Consider the following 23,062-nt stretch of genomic DNA (forward strand, 5'->3'; position numbering starts at 1 on the left):
GGAATAAACGTCCGCTCGTAGCCATTGCGGATCAGCCAATAAACCTACGTCTACGAGTCTTGACGTCTTGTAGAATGGCCGTGTTCTACGCACGCAGATAGTGACCTAGCCCAATAATTCGCGGCTTCGATCTAAGATTGTCGATACTCGATGTATATAAAGCTGGAATTACCACTTTAGCACAATTCAATACAATTTGTTGCAAAATTTATTGCTAATTCATTGCTACTTTATTGCACAAGAAAAACATTTTTTGCTCCTATACTTTTCCGAAAAATGGTGGCAATGTCAGCTTTATATAAAGCTAGTACTGCCACAAAAAAAAACAATTATTAAGTAAATGTTCATCGATGAATTATATACCAGAATTTATTGCTAATTAATTCCTCGCAGAAAAACCAAATTAAAATTTTCTTTTGCTCACCCCTAAAGGGGTGAATCGCCACCCCTAGTGCTGATCGCAGGACAGAAACATGAAGAACATGGGAGAATCGAACTATTTCTTCACGTTGGAATTAATTGCTAATTAATTGCTCCGAGAAGAACCAATATCTTCGTAAAAAACAATTTTCAAACCTACATTAATTCGCGATTGTTCCCACGTGAACAAGTAGTTCGATTCTTCCATGTTCTTCATGCTTATGTCCTGGGATCAACACTAGGGGTGGCGATTCACCCCTTTAGGGGTGAGCAAAAGAAAATTTTAATTTGGTTTTTCTGCGAGGAATTAATTAGCAATAAATTCTGGTATATAATTCATCGATGAACATTTACTTAATAATTGTTTTTTTTGTGGCAGTACTAGCTTTATATAAAGCTGACATTGCCACCATTTTTCGGAAAAGTATAGGAGCAAAAAATTGTTTTCTTGTGCAATAAAATAGCAATGAATTAGCAATCTATTTTGCAACAAATTTTATTGAATTGTGCTAAACTGGCAATTCCAGCTTTATATACATCGATACTAGCCGAAAATGCTCCACCAGCAATGATACAAAGATTAAGAAAATGTAAAACACATTTTTACATCGACTAGGACATCGGTACATAGTCAAACTCAATTTAATACTTGTCCTAAAAGAAAAGATATTTAATATCAATGTGATTTCTTTATGATTCCCCTTTGCAAATGCAGAAATGGAGAAAAAAATGTTTAAAGTGAACTATCTCAACGACTAATTAGAATATCAACGAATTGCTGCGATAAATACTTTTGCAACATTTTTTACGGTTTAGATACTTTTGTTGTAATTTATTTTTGAGATTTATTTATTTACCGTCCGATTCAAATGGATAAAGATTTTCTTCCTCCTTTTGTTTCATCTCTTTTTCGAGACGCCTATATCGATTCACTCCGGCAAACATTTGCTGCGCTCTAGGGCTGAACCGAAGCAAATCATATGAAACTTACGGTTTAATATCATGATCATACATTCCAGATTCCATGGTGCAGTAATTCTTCTATTCGACATTTGCCCACACGATTTTCCGTAATATTCCGATCCGTTCGACAGGAATTTTTTGGAAACTTGTCATTATACAAATTTGAACGTTTTCCAATCTATAAGAAGTCACGAATAGGAAATATTTTTTGAATGTATAAAGAACAATGGATACGTCTGTTTCCGTTTGCATTTTTTAACGCAGTCGTCAGGGACCGGCGCATTTATGCGAAGAATGATGGAGGAAAATGACTCCGTTGTCTGCCATCTTCGGAAGCGAAGTTTGCGGGCATTCAAGAAGAAAATTAAATGGCGACAAGCTCGTAGCACCATCAACGTTTACGAGGGGGAATTGCGTAAACGCGGGTCGCAGTTGAACGACTGAAAAAGCAATTGCTATGACGTATTCGCACTGCAACTGTGTAACCAACTGCAGGAAACATGTGCCGATCCTCGTGTTCTCAAACCGCATTCCGCCACACAAATTTCCATTTTCGATCCGCAAGCCACCTATTCCAACTAAACTGAGAATAACATATAGCCCAGGTAATTAATCGTAATTGCCGACACATCTTCCATTTACCGTTTAAGTACAGCTTCAATTTCCCCTCAGAATCATGAAAGTCAAAATGTCTACTAGGCATACATTACCAATAAAAAAAAATTGTAAATATCCCAAACCCACGGAAAAAGTATCCCAAGAAGGTTTCAAGAAGAATCCAACCAAGGAAATGATCCACCATAAAAAAGTATACCACTGTTCCAAAATCGAAAAAGTGACCTGATTTAAGGCACCACCGAGAGAAGTCATTTCCGCCTACAAAATAACCTGAACTCGTCGTTATAAATCGATTTGTAAATCGCAGAAAAATTCTGCAACAAAGTAGACAGGATTCCCTCTAGTTCCTGAACATTCTAACGTGTCAAAGACCGACCGATCGCGGACTGATGACAATCCGAAGGCAGAAAACCACTGACATATAAAATAGCAGCCTCCATGATGCAGTTAGCCACCTAACACCGGACGGAGCACACGTGGTTTCCTAGGAATAACAATGTTCCATTATGCTGCCAGGAACGCCTCGCAAAAAGAACTCGAAAAATAAAGGCGACGGTGACGACGACGATGAAGATGATGACGGGGATAATGATGATTACGAGCGCACAGGCAGTTAATGTGTCTTACTGGCCAGATGATGATGATGATGATGATGATGACGATAATGATGATGGCCATCGCTACGATGATGAGAATCAGCCCTGGTGCATTATCCACCGCTCCGGAGTAATCATCATTTGGCTCGGACCAATGGGGAACACCATAAGTCTTCCGACCAGCTGAGCCCCGGAGCCGAGTCCTTCATAAAACTCGCGATCCTGCGAGCACCAGGGACAGTTTCTCGCCGAGTCGATTGTAGGCCGGAAGTCCATCTTTCATAAATAATATAATACATTTCAATGCTCCAGGATTGAGGCACTGCGTCTTCGATAGTGCCGGAAGTTCGCGCGGGCTTTCGCCCTGCGAACGAAGGGGTTCCGAATTGAGATTTCAACCCCAAACTGTGAATGTAACCGTGAATGGTGGGACGGAATATTTCATAAGCTTCGGCCGTACTTCGGCTTCTATTTGATGGTGGAAAATTTGGTGAACTTCTACGGAATTTGGTGGATCGTACTTCATCGTCCAAATTATGGACTACCGAAAGCTGGACTGTACAAAAATACTCTGACCGACCCTGGACCAGCAACAGAAAAGTGGGGTCTCAAGCTGCGTGCTAAAACTCCGTTTTACCGAAAGACAATTTAACATTTATAGTGGCTGGACGGTTTTTCGGAATTTTTTTTAAGGAGTCGCAACAATTGTCGTTCGCAAAGTGGTAGATCACGTGGCTGGAGTTAACGAATGCAACAGCTGACATCTGTCGCCTTTCGGTATTAAGTGTCGAGTAGAGTTTTGTCGTTCGTATCCTAAACAGATTCCCCGTTAATTGTTACAGTGTTCTACGTAAACGGATTAATTTTCAAAATTAATCGACACGTGGATCGTCTCCCATCAATGGAATTAGGAATCGGTGAATAGTCACTGGCCGTAAGTCAACAATCATCGATGGGCGTTGTTATACGTAAGCCATTGATTCGATCACCGAGTCCGATCGATCAGTGAATCAGTCGAATCGGTGCTTTTGAACTACTGACAAGACCCTGAAACCAGTCGCGAAAGAAGCAAGGTAAGAAACGCATACTCCAAAAGCAAGTGATCGCATCGCAATGCACGAGACCTTGAACTACAATTATCTAAGAAATTCTTCGCGTTTCATTAAACGTCAATTAAATCCAAATTGCCCCGACTTTAAAACAGCAATTACAAAAACCTTACCCCGGATTAATATTAATAAACCTTAACATCCAACCGCAAGAATAAGCACACCCGAATTAACTGGACGTATAAATTCAATTAGCCTTCCCTTCATTTCCGGGAGCCTTGAGAAATTAAAATCAAAGATAAAGTAAATTCTCCACGTTGACTAAAATCATTCGAAACGTTTCTGCCGAGTTTCCCTCCCGGGTCAATAATTGCATCATTTGGTGCCCCTCGTAATTAATAACCCCGGCTCAATGTAATTTAGTGTACCTTATAAATTCGCACCTTTGAATCCGTTTACGTCGGCGACACGGTACGGCATTACGTTAAAATCCTCCTCGCCAGTCGTTACCTGTGCAGGTGCATCCCGATACGTGTAGCACGCGTAAAACCGCATAGGACTTTGCATTTTTCGCCGTTTTTGCCAAGAGCGTCGGTGTTTCGCGTTAAATACCGAGGGCCGTCGTATTGCCATAGCCACTTGTCGAGGTGTTACTCCTGGTACACGGACGGTGCACTCCGCGATCATTCTCGGTACTTTTTCGTGTGTACCGGTACTCGACTGTGCAGCAAAATTAAATTGGTGTCGCTACGTGTGAAAGTTACTAACATGAGATTTTTAGAGATTACTCAAAGCTTCATCCCATAGAAAAACTGAAAGGAAGGCTGCAAAGAAAACGCGAGTGAAGGTGTGATAAGAGACCGTAGATATTTCAGGTACGTGGACACGTATAAAAAATGATAATCTGGCATTCTAATTTTAAGCTGACAAGTTAGAACTGAAATAAGAGTGCCGACGTACGAAAAGTACCGAAAAGGAAGGGAATTAGTAATTTTGTAAGTTGTCGTTAGTCGTAAAAAAGAGAGAAACTCTGAAATGTTACATTGCAAATTGTCTACGAACATCGATTTTTAAATGACATAAGAATCCAGTTTTTTAAAACCTACTTGTATCGAATTTTAACGTTAAAATGTATTAATATAGTTTTAGAGAGGGAGACTTGATCAAGGCAACTCGTTTCACGTGTCGTTTGCAAAAAGTTGATCGATTTTTACTCTTGACACGTTTGTCTACTTCCGCGAAACCCTTTATAAACTAATTAAGTGCTTTGATGGAATAATGTTCGATGGCTAGCAAAGGTACGCCTTTACCGGCTAAAATGTTCGACCAAAAAATCAACTAAATTGCTTAAATGAGCGCATTTAAGTGCAACGCTTTATATAGCGATATGCAAAATCGATGATCTTAGTTCAATATCACTGCAATTAGTGTGACATTAAACTGGACATCCGATCCCACCTCGTTACGAAATAATGACACGCAGCTGTCGACGAGCACACTATGCTTATTTTATAGGCATGCAAAGACGACACTAGCGAGGTAAATATCTTTTATACACGACTGGAATGAATATGCTAATTGCGCTCAACTCTGTTGCATGCAAAGATATTTCTACCGTGACTCTCAAGTATCCTCTTCTGCCTGCCTCTATAATTTCTAAAGAATCTACTCAGTAAATTCCGCGGTAAATACGACATACATTAAATCATTAAGATAAAAAAATCGAATCAACAATTACTTAGAGAAAAATTTTAAATCCCAGTATTAATTACTCAGAATCTCGAAAAAAAATTAACCAAATATCGGGTTCTAAGAACATATCCTAGAAAAGTATAAGAACACCTTTTTTTTAGCACCAATTTACCCAACTCGATATATTATCTGACATTTTGGGAACCCTCGTCATCGAGTGAAGTTTCCATCAAATGTTAGTATGCGCTTATTTCTAAATGAAAAAAAAAAAAAATTACAAAGTCAAGTTTGCACGCAAAGTAACTATTTCAAGCAGCCAATTAGTAAGTTATTTAAAATACCTGTCGAGGTATAGAGATGAAATACGACTTACCGGTGATGGTCTCGGCGTCACGGGTGCTAGCGGAGGTGGCTAGCCTGCTTCGAGGCGACCGTAAGGATTGCAGAGTGGCCCTCGTTGTGGAGGACACCTTTATGGAGGTGGCGGTGGTCGGGCCTTCGGGCCGCTTTGGACCCACATCCTCCACGGCGGCCAGCTTGGACGCTGTGGCGATGAGCGGGATCGCCTCACCTTCCTGAAACCGACATATATTTCGTTACCTTATTATTTATTTCAAAGAAACGATAAAGTCACATTCTCCACTTTGGTCAACTTGGACACTGTGGCGATGAGCGGGATCGCCTCACCTTGAAACCAACATTTATTTCGTTACTTTATTATTTAATTCAACGAAACGATAAAGTCACATTCTCCACTTTGGTCAACCTGGACCCTGTGGTGACGAGCGCAATCGCCTCACCTTGAAACCAACATTTATTTCGTTACTTTATTATTTATTTCAACGAAAGGATAAAGTCACATTCTCCACTTTGTCAACTTGGACCCTGTGGCGATGAGCGCAATCGCCTCACCTTGAAACCAACATTTATTTCGTTACTTTATTATTTATTTCACCGAAACGATAATGTCACATTCTCCACTTTGGTCAACTTGGACCCTGTGGTGACGAGCGCAATCGCCTCACCTTGAAACTAACATTTATTTCGTTACTTTGTTATTTACTTCAATTAAACGGTAAAATCACATCCTCCACTCTGACCAACTTAAACCCTGTGGCGATGAGCGTAATCGCCTCACCTTCTTGAAACCAATATTTATTTCGTTTAAACGGTAAAATCACATTCTCCACCTTGCCCAGCTTGGTCGCTGAGGCAATTAGTAGCATCGCTTCACCTTAGAATCAATATTTATTTCGTTACTTTATTATTTATTTCAACNTATCCTGTACAACGTGTGAAATTTCAATGCCATGGCAGCAATTGAGATCACCTTACCGCCTTTAACCAATTACTTATTTAATAATTTCATTACTTAACACTTCACCTACAGGAAACCTATTATTCGGTTTTGCGATACCCGTGATCGCCATTTATATCCAAATCCGCCGGTCGGTAAAATGTTAATTACATTAGCAACTAGAACCCGTCCATGAATTAAAAAATCTGCCCGATGAATGTACCTATCGTTAACATTCCACTAACATTTCTTTATCATTTTTCGGATGAAGAATAATTGCGCCTATTCTTTCTATACTTAGAATCTGGATTTACAGTGAACTTAGGTCATGCCTGCGCAAGGAGCAAACTTGATCGATTAATTCCAATTGGTTTAAAGAATCAGGATTAACGACAGCGGCACTCTTTATCGTAATTGACCGTAGAAAAGACTTGTTGAAATGCCAACGCTAATAATACAAGCAATGACGTAACAAGTACGATCTATTTTGTTTGGCTTCCACGTTCAGCACTCGCGCCGGTTAATTTATCCCATATCGACGACAGTTTACGAAATCGCATTAACGACCCAACAGGTATGAAAACGACGAAACTAAAGAAAAGGGAAAAAAAATTCATAAATAACCCTAAAAACCATTAATTCAACGACGCGACGAAAAGCTTACCCAAGACGGTATATCGACATCCCAAATCTGAAGACTGGGCATCTCATCTTCCAAAAAGCACCTTTCAGAGCACTGCGCCCATTCCGTCTGAGAATTCGACATTTTGAGAAGGAAATTCTGAACTCGAGAAAAAGAAAGTCACCGCCACCTGGCCACCCTTTATCGCACACGGAAGAACCTTTTTTTCTCACACCCGCGAAAAACGGCTAAAAAGACGCTGACGAATCGCAAGAACCTCACGTACGCGCAAGAACGAGACGAAAATCACCGAGGTCATGTCTTTCTCGCGTTTACATTTGACACTTGTTTGCTCAACTCGAAGGTCAGACTACGACTAGCCTTGACCTGCCCCAACTCCCTCTGTCAAGCATCGCCGTTCGACTGAGGATTTCGAGGCAACCCCCGTTAGGCATTACCACGTGGTAATCGGCTAGGCTCGCAATACCTTTTTTTCCTCCCTCAAAAGGGTATTACACGGCAATTTGACAGCTAGGTAGAATTTCGGGAACGAACGAGTACCTCTGCCGAAAGGTCATCGGCAACGTTGCCCGGGGTTGACTCAAAGCCCAAAGAGGGGAGAACGCAGCAGGACACTTCCCGGGAGTTGCGTACAGTCCTTGACGTTAATTTTCCGCATTTTGGAGGGGAAAACTGGCAGGTCGGTCCTAGGAAATGGTTACAGGTTTTAAAAGGCTCCAATGAATTGCCTTGCCGACGATTTTAAACGGCGTAACTCAATACTTATCGCTAAAATTACACGATTACCACGAAAGGCTTATTCATGAAAATACATAATTACTGTTAAACATTCGTTGGGAAAATTGTATCATGATTATTAGTAGTTTATCGGTGAAGTTACATAATTTGCGAGTTTTCACGCAATCAAATCTTGACGTGAATCAGAAATCCATTACAAAATACAGTAGAGTCCCGTATAACGCGAGTTCTTCCAACGCGAATTCCTATAACGCGCCAAAGATATTGCGACTGCGGTTATCACATAACGCAACTCTTCGTCCAACGCGCCAAATGACAAAACACATAATGCGCGTTACACGAGAAAAATTCTCGTGCGGAACGATTTCCTATAACGCGAATTCATATACTACGTAACAGATTAACCGCGTTACATGGGAGTCCACTGTATACGATTTGCGAATATACACATTGGATATGTACTTTTACGAACAACTTATAAACCGACGATACAATTTGTGCATTTCCTTCTTTTCAACTGGCATCGTAGAAATAAACAAAATTGTTTTATGGAAAATTTTGACGTTTCCACCTGCAGAGCGAGGTGGTATAAACTGTAGCAAAATTTGCGAACCCCAAATTCCTATACTACGTAACGAATTAACCGCGTTACACGGGAGTCTACTGTATACGATTTGCACATATACACATTGGATATGTATTTTTACGAACAACTATTAAACTGACGATACAATTTGTGCATTTCCTTCTCTTCAACTGGCATCGTAGAAATAAACAAAATTGTTTTATGGAAAATTCCGACGTTTCCACCTGTAGAGCGAGGTGGCATAAACTGTAGCAAAATTTGCGACCCCCAAATTCCTATACTACGTAACGGATTAACCGCGTTACACGGGAGTCTACTGTATACGATTTGCACATATACACATTGGATATGTACTTTTACGTACAACTTATAAACCGATACAATTTGTGCATTTCCTTCTCTTCAACTGGCATCGTAGAAATAAACAAAATTGTTTTATGAATAATAAAATTTCGACGTTTCCACCTGCAGAGCAAGGTGGTATAAACTGTAGCAAAATTTGCGACCCCCCGAGTGTCCTTTCCGTCTCCCGGTGCGTTCGTACACTCCAGAGCATTCGATCCAGGATTACTGGCTACCTGGATCCCTAATTTACCTAGGAGTCTTTGAAGTCGTGTCAGGAGGTTAATCCCCGACCCCATAATTCCTGGCCGGTGCCATTGGGCTGTAGGATTTCGCACAATACCTAAATGCAGACCGTTTTAATTCGTTCCCGTAAGGTAGGAACCGACCTCGAGACTCCGACTGCACCTTGGACATTTAAAATTTCCGTATATTGCACCCGGAGCACCCTAATCAAATACAATACCCTCTGTTTTATTTGACAGCGTTTTGTTACCCCTGCTACACGTCCACGACGTCAATGGACCCATAATATAGAGTCGTTAATGATTCGTCGAACTTTACAAAGTTAAATCTAATTATTGCCATAAAAAGACGTTCAGACTTCCAACTATTCGGGTAAGAAATATAATTTGTCGCGAGGCTCTAGGTCTATTACTTATGCACAGCAAATTATAAAAGAAAAAAAAAAAGGAAAAGAAAAAAAAAAGAAACCTAGTAACGTCTGATGCAGCGTTAATAAAACTGGTATTAAATTCCCATTTCTACAGGAACATACGATTTCAAGTGATAAACGTGTTAGGCTGAAGAATAAATTCCCGCTGTTTTTGACGTAACATAACGTGATTAAAACGGCGGGAACTCATCCCTCAACCTGATACAATATATTTACCTAAAAGAATGAAACACAAAAATTCGATCTGTCGAAATTGATGACGAAATCGAAGGAAAACATACCGTCTCGCCGAGAAAGACCTCGTGGTTTCCGGTTTCGGAGTCAACTGGCCGAGCTAACCAGTAGATACCGACCGGGTCTGGATATAGTGCGTGCTCTCTGGAATGCAAGATGCACGTGCATCTTCAGAAAATGCGCGATGAGACATCGGTCACGTGACTTTGGTTCGGAGGACGTCGCATTTAGCATGATGGCGCCACTGCTCGATGGGTCGTGTTGCTCCCTTTTCGGATTAGGGGAAGGTTTATTTCAGGGCAGTGACTGTTGGACTAAAGGGGGGACACCTCCTACTCCTTCCCAAATTCTGCTTTTCGAGAAATCGGATACGGCTTTCGACTGGAGAACGAGATCTCCAAAATTGCCATAGGGGAAAGCTCTCTCGATCGGTAACGGCGATCTCAAACTTACTCGGATTAAGGGGCTACACCACTTTGACCCACCCAAAAATTACGGTTTTTCAAGAATTTTTTGTTAAGAATTAAAACGTTATTATCCAAATTAAAGTACAGTAAGGTATTATACTACCGTTAAAAAAAATGCTTTTTTGTATTTTTTTTTATTTACGAAAATGGCGGTTTGAAAGGCGATTTACCGGAGCGCTGCGAAAATCGATGATCGTGCGGTAGGAACGATAACTCAGTCCAGGTTTAAGTTAGAACAATAAACGAAAAAGAATTAGTTTCTGTAGCCCAAAAGCTAGCGAAATACGTAGCCGATTTCAAAAATATGCATTTTTCACAAAATGGCATCGATTTGAAAGGAAAGATACGTATTTTGCCCTAAATTTCGTTAATTAATGTTGCATAAAAAATGCGAATAACAATACATTGAAAAAACCATACGTATTTCGCTAGATAAACATATCACGACTAAAATTAAAAAATAATCAAGACGATTGATTGAAAATTGGCGGAGCTAGAGTGCCCACCGATTTTTAAAACGCAGTTTTAAGAAAAACGCGTTTACACCTATACACCTGCCCACCGCACGATCACCGATTTTCGCAGTGAGCGAGTTTAATAGGAGCATAATACCTTACTGTACTTTAATTTGGATAAAAACGTTTTAACTCTTAAAAAAAATTCTTGAAAAACCGTAATTTTTGGGTGCGTCAAAGTGGTGTAACCCCTTAAGGAAACCAAGAGGCGATTTTTCATGTATATAAAGCTAAATAGTTCGATTCTCCCATTTTTTACATGGCCGTGCTGGGCGACATAAGAGGGGTTGGCCTCCCACTTTAGAAGTTGTGCAAAAATTCGAAATTGGGTTCTTCTCGGGGCAATTAATTAGCAATTGATTCCCACGTGAAGAAACAGTTCGATTCTGCGATTCTGTTTTTCATGTTTCTGTACTGCGATCAGCACTAGGGGTGGCGATTCACTCCTTTAGGGGTGAGCAAAAAAAATTGAAATTTGGTTTTTGTGCCAGCAATTAATTAACAATAAATTCTGGAATATAATTCATCGATGAATTTTTACTTAATAATTTTTTTTGTATTGTGGCAGTGCTAGCTTTATATAAAGCTGACATCGCCACCATTTTTCGGAAAAGTATAAGTGCAAAAAATTTTTTTCTTGTGCAATAAAATAGCAATACATTTTGCAACAAATTTTATTGAATTGTGTTAAAGTGGCAACTCCAGCTTTATATACATCGATTTTTTGCTGGTGGTATTATCGACATTGCAGTTTCTCGAGACATTTCGAGGTTTGCGTAGCGATTTGAGTGAAATTTTGAAACACTCATTATGGCTCGAGAGGGTCATTTCCTGACTGGGAAAACGATCTTTGGATAAATGTCTATGAAATGTTAATGCATTATGGGGATTTCGATGCCACTGTGTTTTTTCAAGTAGCAAGTAGGAGGAAGAAAAATTTGTTAAACGAATTTCATTCAGCTAAATGCTATTTTCTTCGATTAACGCGGGTCAACTGTGGTTTTAGTAGTCAGGGGACAAAGTTGAGAGCAAGTTTCCGTACTAAGCTAGAATAATGAGTTGCGAAACACACTTCATAAAAAGTTCAGAATTTACAATGAGGATGTTCTGTACTGAATTTTTTTTAATATATCGTTTTCGAAATCTAAACACTAGGAATGCATCATTAACTTAAACAATTGTCCCAATTGTTAACTAAAAATATCAGAGTGCATCTCCAAGTTTAAAGAAAATGAAAAATGTTGAAGCTGAAAGCATTTCCGATTCAACATTTAGCTCAGACTGGAACCAAGTAATGGTTCATGGATGAACTGAAGGAATTACTTTTGAAATACTACAAACTTTAAATTGGAAAATATCTGAAACATTGAAAAGCCTAAAATTCTACATATATAAAAAAATCTGTAAAAGTTTCGACGATTCTGAAAAGTAATTACCATCTGCATCTTTCGCGCAAATCAATCGGTAAAGCAGAACTTTCGCGTCGCTTTTATAAGCGATTCTTCACTAATTATATAGTAAATCACGGATTGTAATATATATACACTGACTACGCGTCAGTCAATCGGCATGGAAAAAGAAATCAGCAATATTAATGCAGACACAACACGTTGCAACACCACGATCAATGATTACTGCATTGTTTTCAAAATAGGTATCGACATTATAACGAGCATGCAATGAACGGTTCACCGAATTTATTAATCACGGGGATACTGAACCTGCATATCAACCGAGTCATTTACTTGGTGCAACCAGTACGAGAAAAATGATTATGCTTGCATTTGCATTTTATGCACCGCAAGGAGTACGATCCACTCATTTCCGCGCAACGAGCCAACTTCATTATTTTCGATACATTTATATATTTCGTAATCACTTTTTTTATCGCCAAATAATCGATCGCATCGACAGGAAGTGAGAGAAAAAATATTCGATATCAGGGAATCCTCGCGCATGTGGGCAATTTCATATCGTTACTTTCTACATGGAAGATTACAGATCAGACTGATATCCTTGGATCGTCATTGCTCGTTTCTACGGAAATAATGTAAGTACGGTGTTTCGTCACTTTCTTGATCGAGCATAATTTTTAAACATTAATACATTTTTCTAATAAAAATATTCCAAGCGTGAGAATAAACTGCTCGATGTTAAATCTCTGATGTCACTTCTCTAAATTTTGGTTAAACTCAATGCGGCAATTACTTAAATAATTTTTTTTCATTTTCAAAACCTAGTGGATCGATTCCATAAATATAATTAAAAAATTCTCAGCTACGTTCGCAAATTTTTCCTACCCTGTCATCGCCAATTATTTCGTACTTCCGTTGTTGAATTTTAGTAAATAGTAAAAAAGAATACGAGGCAAGCAATTTTTCTCTTAATGTTTCGACTCGGTACAGCAAAAAGCGTGAATATAGACTGATAAGAAAATACCTTTTGCCCATAATCGAAGCGGAAGAATCGCGTAGGTTGAAATCCAAGGCGCATTCGGAGCATCATTTTTCCAGTTTTCGTTTTTCCACCTTGACAAATCAATCTTCTTCCACTCTTTGAAGTTTTTCTTCGCAGTTAAAAAGTCGAGTAAATCTTGTCTCGCTGTAAAACCTTCTTGTAATGATAAAAAAAAATATAAATCCTTCGCTTTCGGGGCACTTTCTTCTTCTCCGCTAATTTCGTTTTTGACGTTCCGTCACTGTTTATTAAGCACACGGTCCCACCCGTTCCTTACATCAAATTTTACGCACAACTGAACAAAAGTTCCTCGCACATTTCCGAGCATTTCCAGTTTTTCCAACCCACTCGCACCCAACCGTCAGAAATCCAATTCTGACTGAAAATACTAAGTCTACAGTTTCCCAAAAATCAGCGATCCCAATAACCGTTTAAAATAAATGTATCCGAATCGTAAGATTACTACCACTATGTCGAAGAAAATCAGTAGGTATAACTCTGCAGCACTTCCGAATATATGCAGAATAGGTTTCGTTATCACCGCGTTATCAGTAGCGCCACTCCATCTAGCGGTGAGCACCGGGATCGCAATATCAAACTCACTGCAGGTCTGATAAGCACCATTAATTCTCCACGCTTTCGGCTCAAATTACAATTTCACTTCTCCGAAATCTCACTTCCCACGTGCACGATTTCCCTACAAGCTGAATGATTTAAAAGAGAAAAAAGAAGAACAAAAAAATCGGGAAAAAGGAAAGAAGCGACTTCAACGATTTTGCAAAATTCGCAATTAATCGTCGCGAGGCTTCGTACAGAGTAAAGGTGGTAACTGATAAGAGAGGAGCACAGATCTGGCAAGTTAAACGGCCAGTCGTGGGTTTACAGACTGGCCAAACGATCTCTCTCAGGTGGGAGGACCCTTGACGACCTCGCCTTCTCTCGTTCAAGTTCCTGTGCAACTCGTGGCTCCTGTCACGTAGTCAGGACCGAGTTTGCGTTATCTACATCGACACCCGCGGCTTCACACATCGCGATCACGAGGAGGTAACGGGAATCCATTTTTTTTTTCAATTACATCCGAGAGAAGCCCTCGACCGTTCACCGAGAGTGCTATATGCATTCAAAGTTGGTCACAGGGTTGGGTAATTTCGCACTTTTCGAGGTTTTTGACGTACATTACGTAAACCAAGTAGTTTACCGTAGAAAATCGTAGAAAATCAGTAAATTACATTTCCAATATGAAGAATGCCGTAGATGGATGACATAAGCATCCGCTAGGTTATAAACATCTTTCAGCACATATCTAACTACGGAAATATTTTAAGAAACAATTAATTAATTTGCCGCATGTATTCAAAATTGTGTAGAATTTTACGCTGAGGTTAATAAGTTCTTTTAGCGCAGAAAAATGGGCGAGGAATAATTTGGCACTTGAGTTTAAAATTCTTTCGACTTAACCCTGTTTATTATCAAAATTCTAATTGGATTTTTTATTTTCTATTTAGAAATAGAAGGGCGTAACATGTTTTGCGCTCGCGTGGAAAACTAGAGACGTATTATACGTTGTAGTATACACGTAGAAACCTCGTATATTACATAACGTGTTATACCTACCCAACTATGGTTGGTTGGTCGTTCCTGAATTAATCAATATGATTTAAATGTAACGTTTTATCAAGTAAAGTGTTAATTTCTCCCAAGTTTTCAAATGTAATAGAGAAAATTGCAACAAAACCTTAATTCTTTTAGATTAGACTCGTGAGTACCCTCAAACGTACACCGAGAAAGCGATATATTCGACATCGACGATGAATAAATTAATAAATATAACTTGAATGTGTTATCTTATATCAGGTGAAACGTTAATTTCTCGTAGTATTTCAAGATCGATGCAAGAAAGTGTCGGAAACCTTAAGGAAATCTCTCTTTAGGTTAGATCCGCGAAACACCCTTGAATATTTTCCGAGATGGCGACGTACTTGCCTACAGCGAGTAATCGATTAATTGAGACGGTTCGAGGTGATATTTTAGTATTTTCATCCTTAAATTTCTGAACCTGGAGAATCTTCGGTATGGACTGAAATCGATTGCTCAGTTGATGTACATTTGGCAAAGACATGATTTCCCTAACTCGTAATCAGCATTTTGAGAACCAAGATGATAAAACCTGCCACGCGTGTCCGAATGAATTAAATCCGACATCTTTATTAAACATCTACGTGTTTAGTCCGCGAAGGTTCAAAGGACACCGAAAAAATGGGTTTCTTTCATTGCATGCACCTGCACTTCTGCATCTCTTTGTAGCAACTGTACTCGCGTGATGAGACCTCTCGCACCTTCTCGGAATACCCGCAATCATAATGCACCGACAGTTTCTAACTACAGTGTTTTCGCACGGAACAACGTCCAAGGTTGGTGGATTGTGGTCGAAGTTGTGAGAAATATCCAACGGATCAGAAATTAAAAACCTTGCATAAAGTACACAAATTTCTGAAGTGCAAAAACCAGTCACAGCCCTCCCCCCCCCCATATTTTTCAAAAGAATACATCCATCTATGACGACATCGGTAAAAAACAATCATTAAGAATATAAATAGTACCTCAGTAAAAAAAAAAAAAATATGGCACGTTTTAATATCCGCAATTACAATTACGCAAGTCTGCCCAATCAGTCAAATGATTGTTTATGCACTTCAATATAAGCCCAACAATGTATGGTAAGAAGAAATCGAGCGATATGTGTTATCCGAGAAAATAAGTAGGTACAGTGAAACGATCGCCAACGGAATAATGAATACACATTACGGAAATAGAAACGGCACTTGCAAGGAGATTGCTTCATCGGCGACATTACAAGGATGTAAATAATCGAAAACAGTTGATACACATAATCGCGATACCGTGAATGCCAAAGCTTTCCAGGATACAGATCAGATCACCGCAGCTGTTATATGTTCATAAGTATCGATTCCATATGATATAATGTATGCATTATATGTAACATGCATTTGTCTGAATGTATGACACAACAAATGGACGGAAGAGACAAATCTGCTCACCAAACATTTGTCAATCTTCCCTATAAGTGTGTAAAACACCTTCCATGCAAATACGCGCACGCATTGTCAGAAAAAAAAATACGATAAAAAATACTAAATTAACATAAACAATTCCCCCTTAACTGTTCAAGGATAACATAAGCTCAACTTCGTAATTCTAGTCTCAGAAAATGCCATTATCAGTCATAGTTTTTACCGGATAAAAATTGCAAAAAAAAATGGTCCGATATAAATACATATTTTTAACATTCAGCAAACCCAACCATCAGAAAAATATTTGATTGAATCAATCATATTTTAGAAAAGTAAAGAGTCAAATGAAAACGTGAGATACAAGTATACTAAAATTAAAAAATCACTTCCTTTAATTCATGCTAAAATTGCCTGTAACAATCAAAGCAGTCAATTTTAAACAATAAGGTAATATAAACTTATAAATATATTAGGCCTACAGCCGCATTTAAATCGATAATTAATTCTACAATAATTCTTCTGGGTGTCAATGTCAATGCGTCAAAATGGATCTTGCACGACACCTGCAGACCAGATAGATGAAGAGGGACCGTCTTATCAACGAACTCCCAATGATAAGGATGACGTACAGCACATCCCGAAAGTGTGGGAATTTTCGCCGCATCATTTATTTCCAATTCAGATGAAAAATGGCTGCACATCGTATTAAAAATTAAAAAAAATAAAAAAATACTTTCCGAGAGAGATCCTTTGACCAGTGGCAATAAACAGAGGAATTACGAGGTGGCAAGTAATTACTGGCGATTGCCACGGTTAACACGCCCATTATACTCCAAGTTTTCCATTATTTAGCTCATGCACAAGCACGGCTGATTAAAACGAGGCATACGTGTGCCGTGCAGGTTGTCGAGCGAGAGCAATACCGCTCTTCCTTATCAACGGAGATACCGAGGGACAATACTAGGAGGTACACTCCGCTCGAGAACCGAAATATTTTTTAACGTTAAACAAGCGACCCGGCCTTGCTAACATTTGCGATCCGGATTACCTATCGTCACTATCTCGGCACTTACGCTCTTTAAATTCCAATCTCTCAAGGAAAATTGTTCGATATATTCCTGATACGATATTACCTAATACATACACAATTGTGAGCTTCATGATTTAACCAAAAAGGGTGATAAGAGTCATGGTTAAAATTTGCATAAATGCATAAATGTGCATGTTTAAAAACTCTTGTGAAACGCAATTTTACCACTTATTATATCTTGGCACCGAGCCAATGTTACGGTTTAATTAAATTCATTGGCTAATAGTACCGGAAGCAGCCTAGTTTCTAGTTGGACATTAATTCCAAAGTAAGGACGTTAGATCTTACGAGAACGTAATTATGAGAATTTCACGAAAGTGTAATAAGCCAGTTTAATTCTACGAGTATGACTATAAATGAACGTAGCATTTTTTGGGCTCGCGCGAATTCATTTATGAATATTCCTATTGTCAGTTTATACTTAAAAAAAGTATTGGGGTTGATATGGTTATGCATTAAAGAAATATTATGTCTACGAGGGTTTAAAGGCAGGACATTATACGGTGGCCTGGCAAAATGTCGTTGTGCTCGGCAAAGCGCTAAATTGATGTACGTATTCTGCATGTGACCCTTATTTAGAGGCTTAAGCTCTGATTCATGAATGACTGTACTATAATGCGAGTGTAACCCTAAATGAGGTCATGAGGTAGTCACCGTATTAAAATATGTAAAGGATACCGTAAATGTAGTCACGAGTACATTGTATTAGCGTACCGAGGACAACGTCGATCAGCAATTTTTACAATGAACACTACTAAAGTATAACGATGATAGAATAAATACGTTTCTTTTTAATTGATTTTTAAAAAAGCATGTTCGAGGTTTTTTTTCGCTTATATTTCCACTTTAATTCGACTTAATTTAGTAGCATCTAAATCTAATCCAGAGAAAATTTTTTTTATTTTTTAAATAATTAATTCATTTTATTAGTAAATTCTTCTCATTAAAATAGAGCTGCACTAAAATAATTTTATTTAACGAAATGAAAAACACAAATTATAAAAATATATGTTGCAACTTCTTGTAATTACCTATTAAATAGTTTAACGTGATTCTACTTTAAAATTAAGCTAAGAAATGAGGATTTCACTGTCGCGACAAAGGTCGAAATAGATCAATAATTCAACTGCGTGATTATTAAATGATTGCATAATACGCCTACAATACTAACTACAGCTAAATAATAGATGACATATCGCTATAGTTAATTACACATCAACGACGACACCAACAGTGGACAGACAAAAAGAAATAAAAAATCACTTCAATATCTATGCCGTTCTTATAACGCACCTGTTTTGTCGGAATATCTTTGATTTCATTTATAGAATTTTTGGATTACTAAATATTAATCAGTAAAATTTACCATTATTAATTGACCAGCAATTCTTCATCTCATTACATTCAATATTTACTAGATGAAAAGGCATTTACTTATTTATCCTTATACAAAACTAATCTGGCGGAAGGAACAAATTATCACTCGGAATGAAATCACGAGACGGAAACTACGAATGAACTGACTCATAATTTTGGAATCGTAAAAATCTTATTTGGTATCATTTATGAATCAATACATTTCTGAATCATTGACACAAGAACATCTAGGCCAACAAAACCTATCTGCCGTTCAAGATTATATTAAATGCATTACAGACAGGGCTCTTCGATGTCAGATTGTAATCACCGTTCCTGAATACAATGTGTTAGATTGAATAAAATTCAATAAACACACGATTTTACATCCTCTGGCTCACTATAAGGAAAATGTAACTTAACTAAACATATCTGTACATCGTAAATCATCGTCCGCAAAAAAGATAAACTAAAGAAAGAATTAACAAAAATTGGGATTTGTCATAATTCGACATTCTATTTAAGTACCAATTATTGTTAACTATTGCAAAGTGAGCTATTCCAGAATTTTATACCTCTATTAAAGAAACATTTCATTAATCAATAAATGGTTTCCTTCGTTCATAAACGGGTAAATTAAAAATTTTAGATAGTTCCTTGCCATCTGAAAACATCTGGCGATACCGAAAATATTGGTTTCAATTCACCTTAACCCTTCCACGTAAATTCCATTTTGACTCAACGTCCTCCCATCATAAGCATACATAAAAAAAAAACCCTGTAAGCGTCGCTCTCTATCATAAATCTCAAGTACCCACATGAAAAGTGAAGATTCTTTATACGACACTGGGACAAACCGACCCAATGTCCGCGTAAGGGTTAAGATAGAACCTCAAGCCTGAAGAGATCTAGGAAAAATATTTGTTAAGAAGTCCCTCTCTAACCCTTTACTTATTAAACTTCACCAACCTCTATCAGCAATTCCGAAGTCGCAAGGGTTCCATTTTCCACTCTCCTGCAGGAGTAATCCCAGTAATCGTAAAGAATCGAGTTCAATGTCGGGTCGATGCAGGTCGCGTTGCGTCGCGTATACGCATATATAGATCGCGACCCGCGACTTTGTATCCCATAATTTCGGACCACGGAAAAATATTTGTTAAGGTGAAGTGAAACACGTCGAGGAACTTGATCGACGTCGATAAAGAAGATTTTTCTACATGCCTACGTTGCCGACGTTCGTTTTTATATTGACAGCTGTGTCGAATTACATTGGATATTGTACCAAATGGCACACTCCATCTGTCGTTTTTGTACAATAAATATCAAGAAATCGAAGCAAAACTCCAGAAATCCTCTAAATTCGTGCTTTCTGGGGCCCTAATTGACTGCAGAGGGACCCCCTGCGCCATCTGTGATTTCCAGGTCAATTAAATTTTCACTCCGAGACCTCGTATTCCCATCGTTTTAGCATAGAAGCGCATACAACACTTTTTAAGCCTTTATCCCGTTCAAATACAAGTTTATCGATTACCTGAGTGTTCTAAATTGTCGTAAAATTGTCCTGACCCTTTCGATTCTCATATCAGAGCCTTCGATAATTGAATGTTAATCGAAATATGAGAGCTTGACGCCATTTTGGTTCTGGTCTGGGCTAAGTTAAAAAATTATTTCCAAAAATCGAAATTTTTAATGTGTCAGGACAACTCTTAGATAATCAGGAGTGATGTGTCAAAGTTTCGGACAGTTTGGTCTAATACCCTTAAAAGAAAGTGTTGTATTCGAATCGACTGATTTGAAGGGGGTTTCACTTCGCCTTAAAAAGTCCCCCTCTAATCCTTTACTTATTAAATCTCCCGAACCTCTATCGGCAACCCCGAAGTCACAAGGATTCCATTTTTCCCTCCCCCGCAGGAGTAATCCCAGTAATCGTAAGAAAACGAGCTCAATGTCGGGCCGATGCAGGTCGCGTTGCGTCGCGTATCGGCGACGAGACGTAAGGTCATCGAGACTTACGCATATATAGAGCGCGACCCGCGGTTTCGCATCCCTCTATTTCGGTCTTGGGGTTCGGACCTCGGCCTCCGGGGAATGATTTCGCGGGTCACCGGCAGCAAGACCGTCGAGTTTATCGCTCGCGGCTCGGATGAAACTTTCTCGCCGAGCTGTACGCACATCGCTAAGTCCGCCTGACTCCTAGCAAGATTAAGGTAATGCCTGCCCGATATGATACAATAGTTATGCAGCCTTTCAGTGCTCTATGGTGCTTCCGCTGGATTGCTACGGCGCGCCGCTCGATCCTTCGCCGAGGACCCGCGAGATCAGCCGTTCGGGAAGGGTCTCACCGAGGACCGCCCTCGCCCACCCTTGCGAAGGTTCTTCCCTTTTCCTATGAATCGTCAGCACCCGAGGAGGCCCGAGTCGACCTCGAGAAACCCCTGCCGTCGTTTTGTAAAAAGGTACGCACCATTTCTCCCTCGTTTCCCGACCAAAAACAAACGAACAAATGGGCCGACGGAAGGGAATGGAATGGATTTAGCAAAAGCTCCATTTTTTCTTCTATTCGCGTCCAAGTGATATAACGTGAAATAAGCAAACACCCTGAGAAGAAAAATTCTACCAAAAAAATATTTGCTTGGACATCGCCAATAAAATATTTTGTTAAGTCAAAAAATAATTATTTGACTGGAATAAATTGTTATCATTTCGAAGAAATGTTGCATCCAATTAATTGGAATTTATTTGAGTGAAATAGTTATTCTTTGAATTAACGATATGTATCCTTCGGTACTATTCGAAGGAATATTTCATTGGTTCAAGGCCATTTTTTTTCTAAATGCATTCATCTTCCGACGTAAACTGACAATTAATTCACAATGTACATGTTAGGGAGTGATAGAACAATAAGGAATACAATAACATTGAGGAACATATAACGATATTGGAACGATGAAAATATAATCGCGGTTTTTATGCGCAATCGGTCGTTAATCACTGCGATTATTTTTGCACCCGATGCATCGAGTTTTATCGAAACGATCGAACAAGACAAAAGATATAGAGAAACGAGGGTATGACTTAAAAGTCACGTGACGTTATAGAGGGTTAAGGTTCGCTTTGATGGTGGAGGGTGGCTCGCGTTTAGGGTAGTAAAGGATCATGAAGGGTTGGTGAATACTGCTCCGAAAGGCCGTGGAGAATTATTCTCGAAACGTGAACCCGAGATGTTGAATGACGTAACGATTGATGGAGTTTAGAGGAGAGTTTTCCTGCGATTTGATTTTGATATAAATGGTGGAAACGTTCGATTCGAATTCGAGTCAATCGTGGAAAATCAAATGGCCTACGTTAAGGTTTTAGATTCCCTTGGAGATAAGTGTCACGTACCTTTTAATCGTGAAGTAACGATGATCGTTATAACGATATGTCAGGCTTTCTAGTTCATTTTATTTAACCTACATAAAAAGGAAATTCGTATCTTTTCGTGGCGTTTAACGCGTGACGATCAAAGTGGCATTTTGACCAAATGAATGGTGGACTTTCCTCGGTGCATAATATATTTCTCTTTATAAGGAATGAGTCCTTGGCAACGTCGTCCTTTCCAACGAATGCCATAATATATAGTCAAGGAGCTCGTGGTCGACCTCAATGAATCCGATCGTCCGTTCCGTAAAAAAGTTCACAAAAACCCATCATCTTTGACGAGACAAATCTTCCTCCCTGAAGTAACGTTTCGTTTGATTCAGTGTACACGATAAACTTATTTAGAGTGTGCTAAATTTCTTCGGATATACCGATAATGGTCCTTTGAATAGACGTAAGAAAATGATCCTCTCGACAAGGATTCAAAACACTGAAACCGATATTTTGTTGGAGCAATTTTTAATCGAATTTTATCCTCATACAGATTGCACTAATTCTTGATATCTACTTCTCTTTGAACGCAATATCTTCGTTTTCGCGTTCCCCTTAATTGCTTCTGAATTGAAAAAGGCAACTCTTAAAACAACTTCGATCTCAATTTTTGTTTAAACATATTTTTCCACGGAGTCTCCTGCTGTATGCATTGTTTTCTAAGAGGTACATTATTGCCCTGCACACTTTTCAGTCAACAATCTTGGTTAATACAATGTACAGTATCCAAATTGTTTTTAATAGGTATGGTACTAAATGGTCCCCATAAATTATGTAATATGAGACATTATGAATTTCTCATAATATAGCCATACCTTCTTTGCTGGGTTCAACCTTGCATCGTTCAAAGATTCAAGGAGAACCACATTTCATCTTCATA

At 38.8% G+C, this 23,062-nt stretch overlaps 2 protein-coding genes across 4 annotated transcripts in view; one reads left to right on the forward strand and one right to left on the reverse strand.

The window, feature by feature from the left end:
• The window catches only part of LOC111674382, a 40,864-nt gene that overhangs the window by 15,684 nt on the left and 2,118 nt on the right, over window positions 1–23,062 (reverse strand). Inside the window, exons 1-2 of one of the 2 annotated variants that reach the window (XM_023434657.1) lie at window positions 13,276–13,767; window positions 5,712–5,913 (exon numbers count right to left, since the gene is read on the reverse strand). In XM_023434657.1, coding sequence (XP_023290425.1) covers window positions 5,712–5,913; window positions 13,276–13,341 — 268 coding nt within the window. In that variant the 5' untranslated portion in view covers window positions 13,342–13,767. Of the gene's footprint in view, window positions 1–5,711; window positions 5,914–13,275; window positions 13,768–23,062 lie in introns of those variants that run through there. The other variant, XR_002762422.1, reaches the window with a different exon arrangement.
• The window catches only part of LOC105703790, a 148,676-nt gene continuing 139,881 nt past the window's right edge, over window positions 14,268–23,062 (forward strand). The window contains exon 1 of one of the 2 annotated variants that reach the window (XM_012432454.2): window positions 14,268–14,337. The gene's annotated coding sequence lies outside the window, so the exon portion shown is untranslated. Of the gene's footprint in view, window positions 14,338–21,046; window positions 21,228–23,062 lie in introns of those variants that run through there. The other variant, XM_012432452.1, reaches the window with a different exon arrangement.

This window comes from Orussus abietinus, unplaced genomic scaffold (genome assembly GCF_000612105.2).
Source record: "Orussus abietinus isolate OABI.00-Male unplaced genomic scaffold, Oabi_2.0 scaffold87, whole genome shotgun sequence".
Taxonomy (NCBI): domain Eukaryota; kingdom Metazoa; phylum Arthropoda; class Insecta; order Hymenoptera; family Orussidae; genus Orussus; species Orussus abietinus.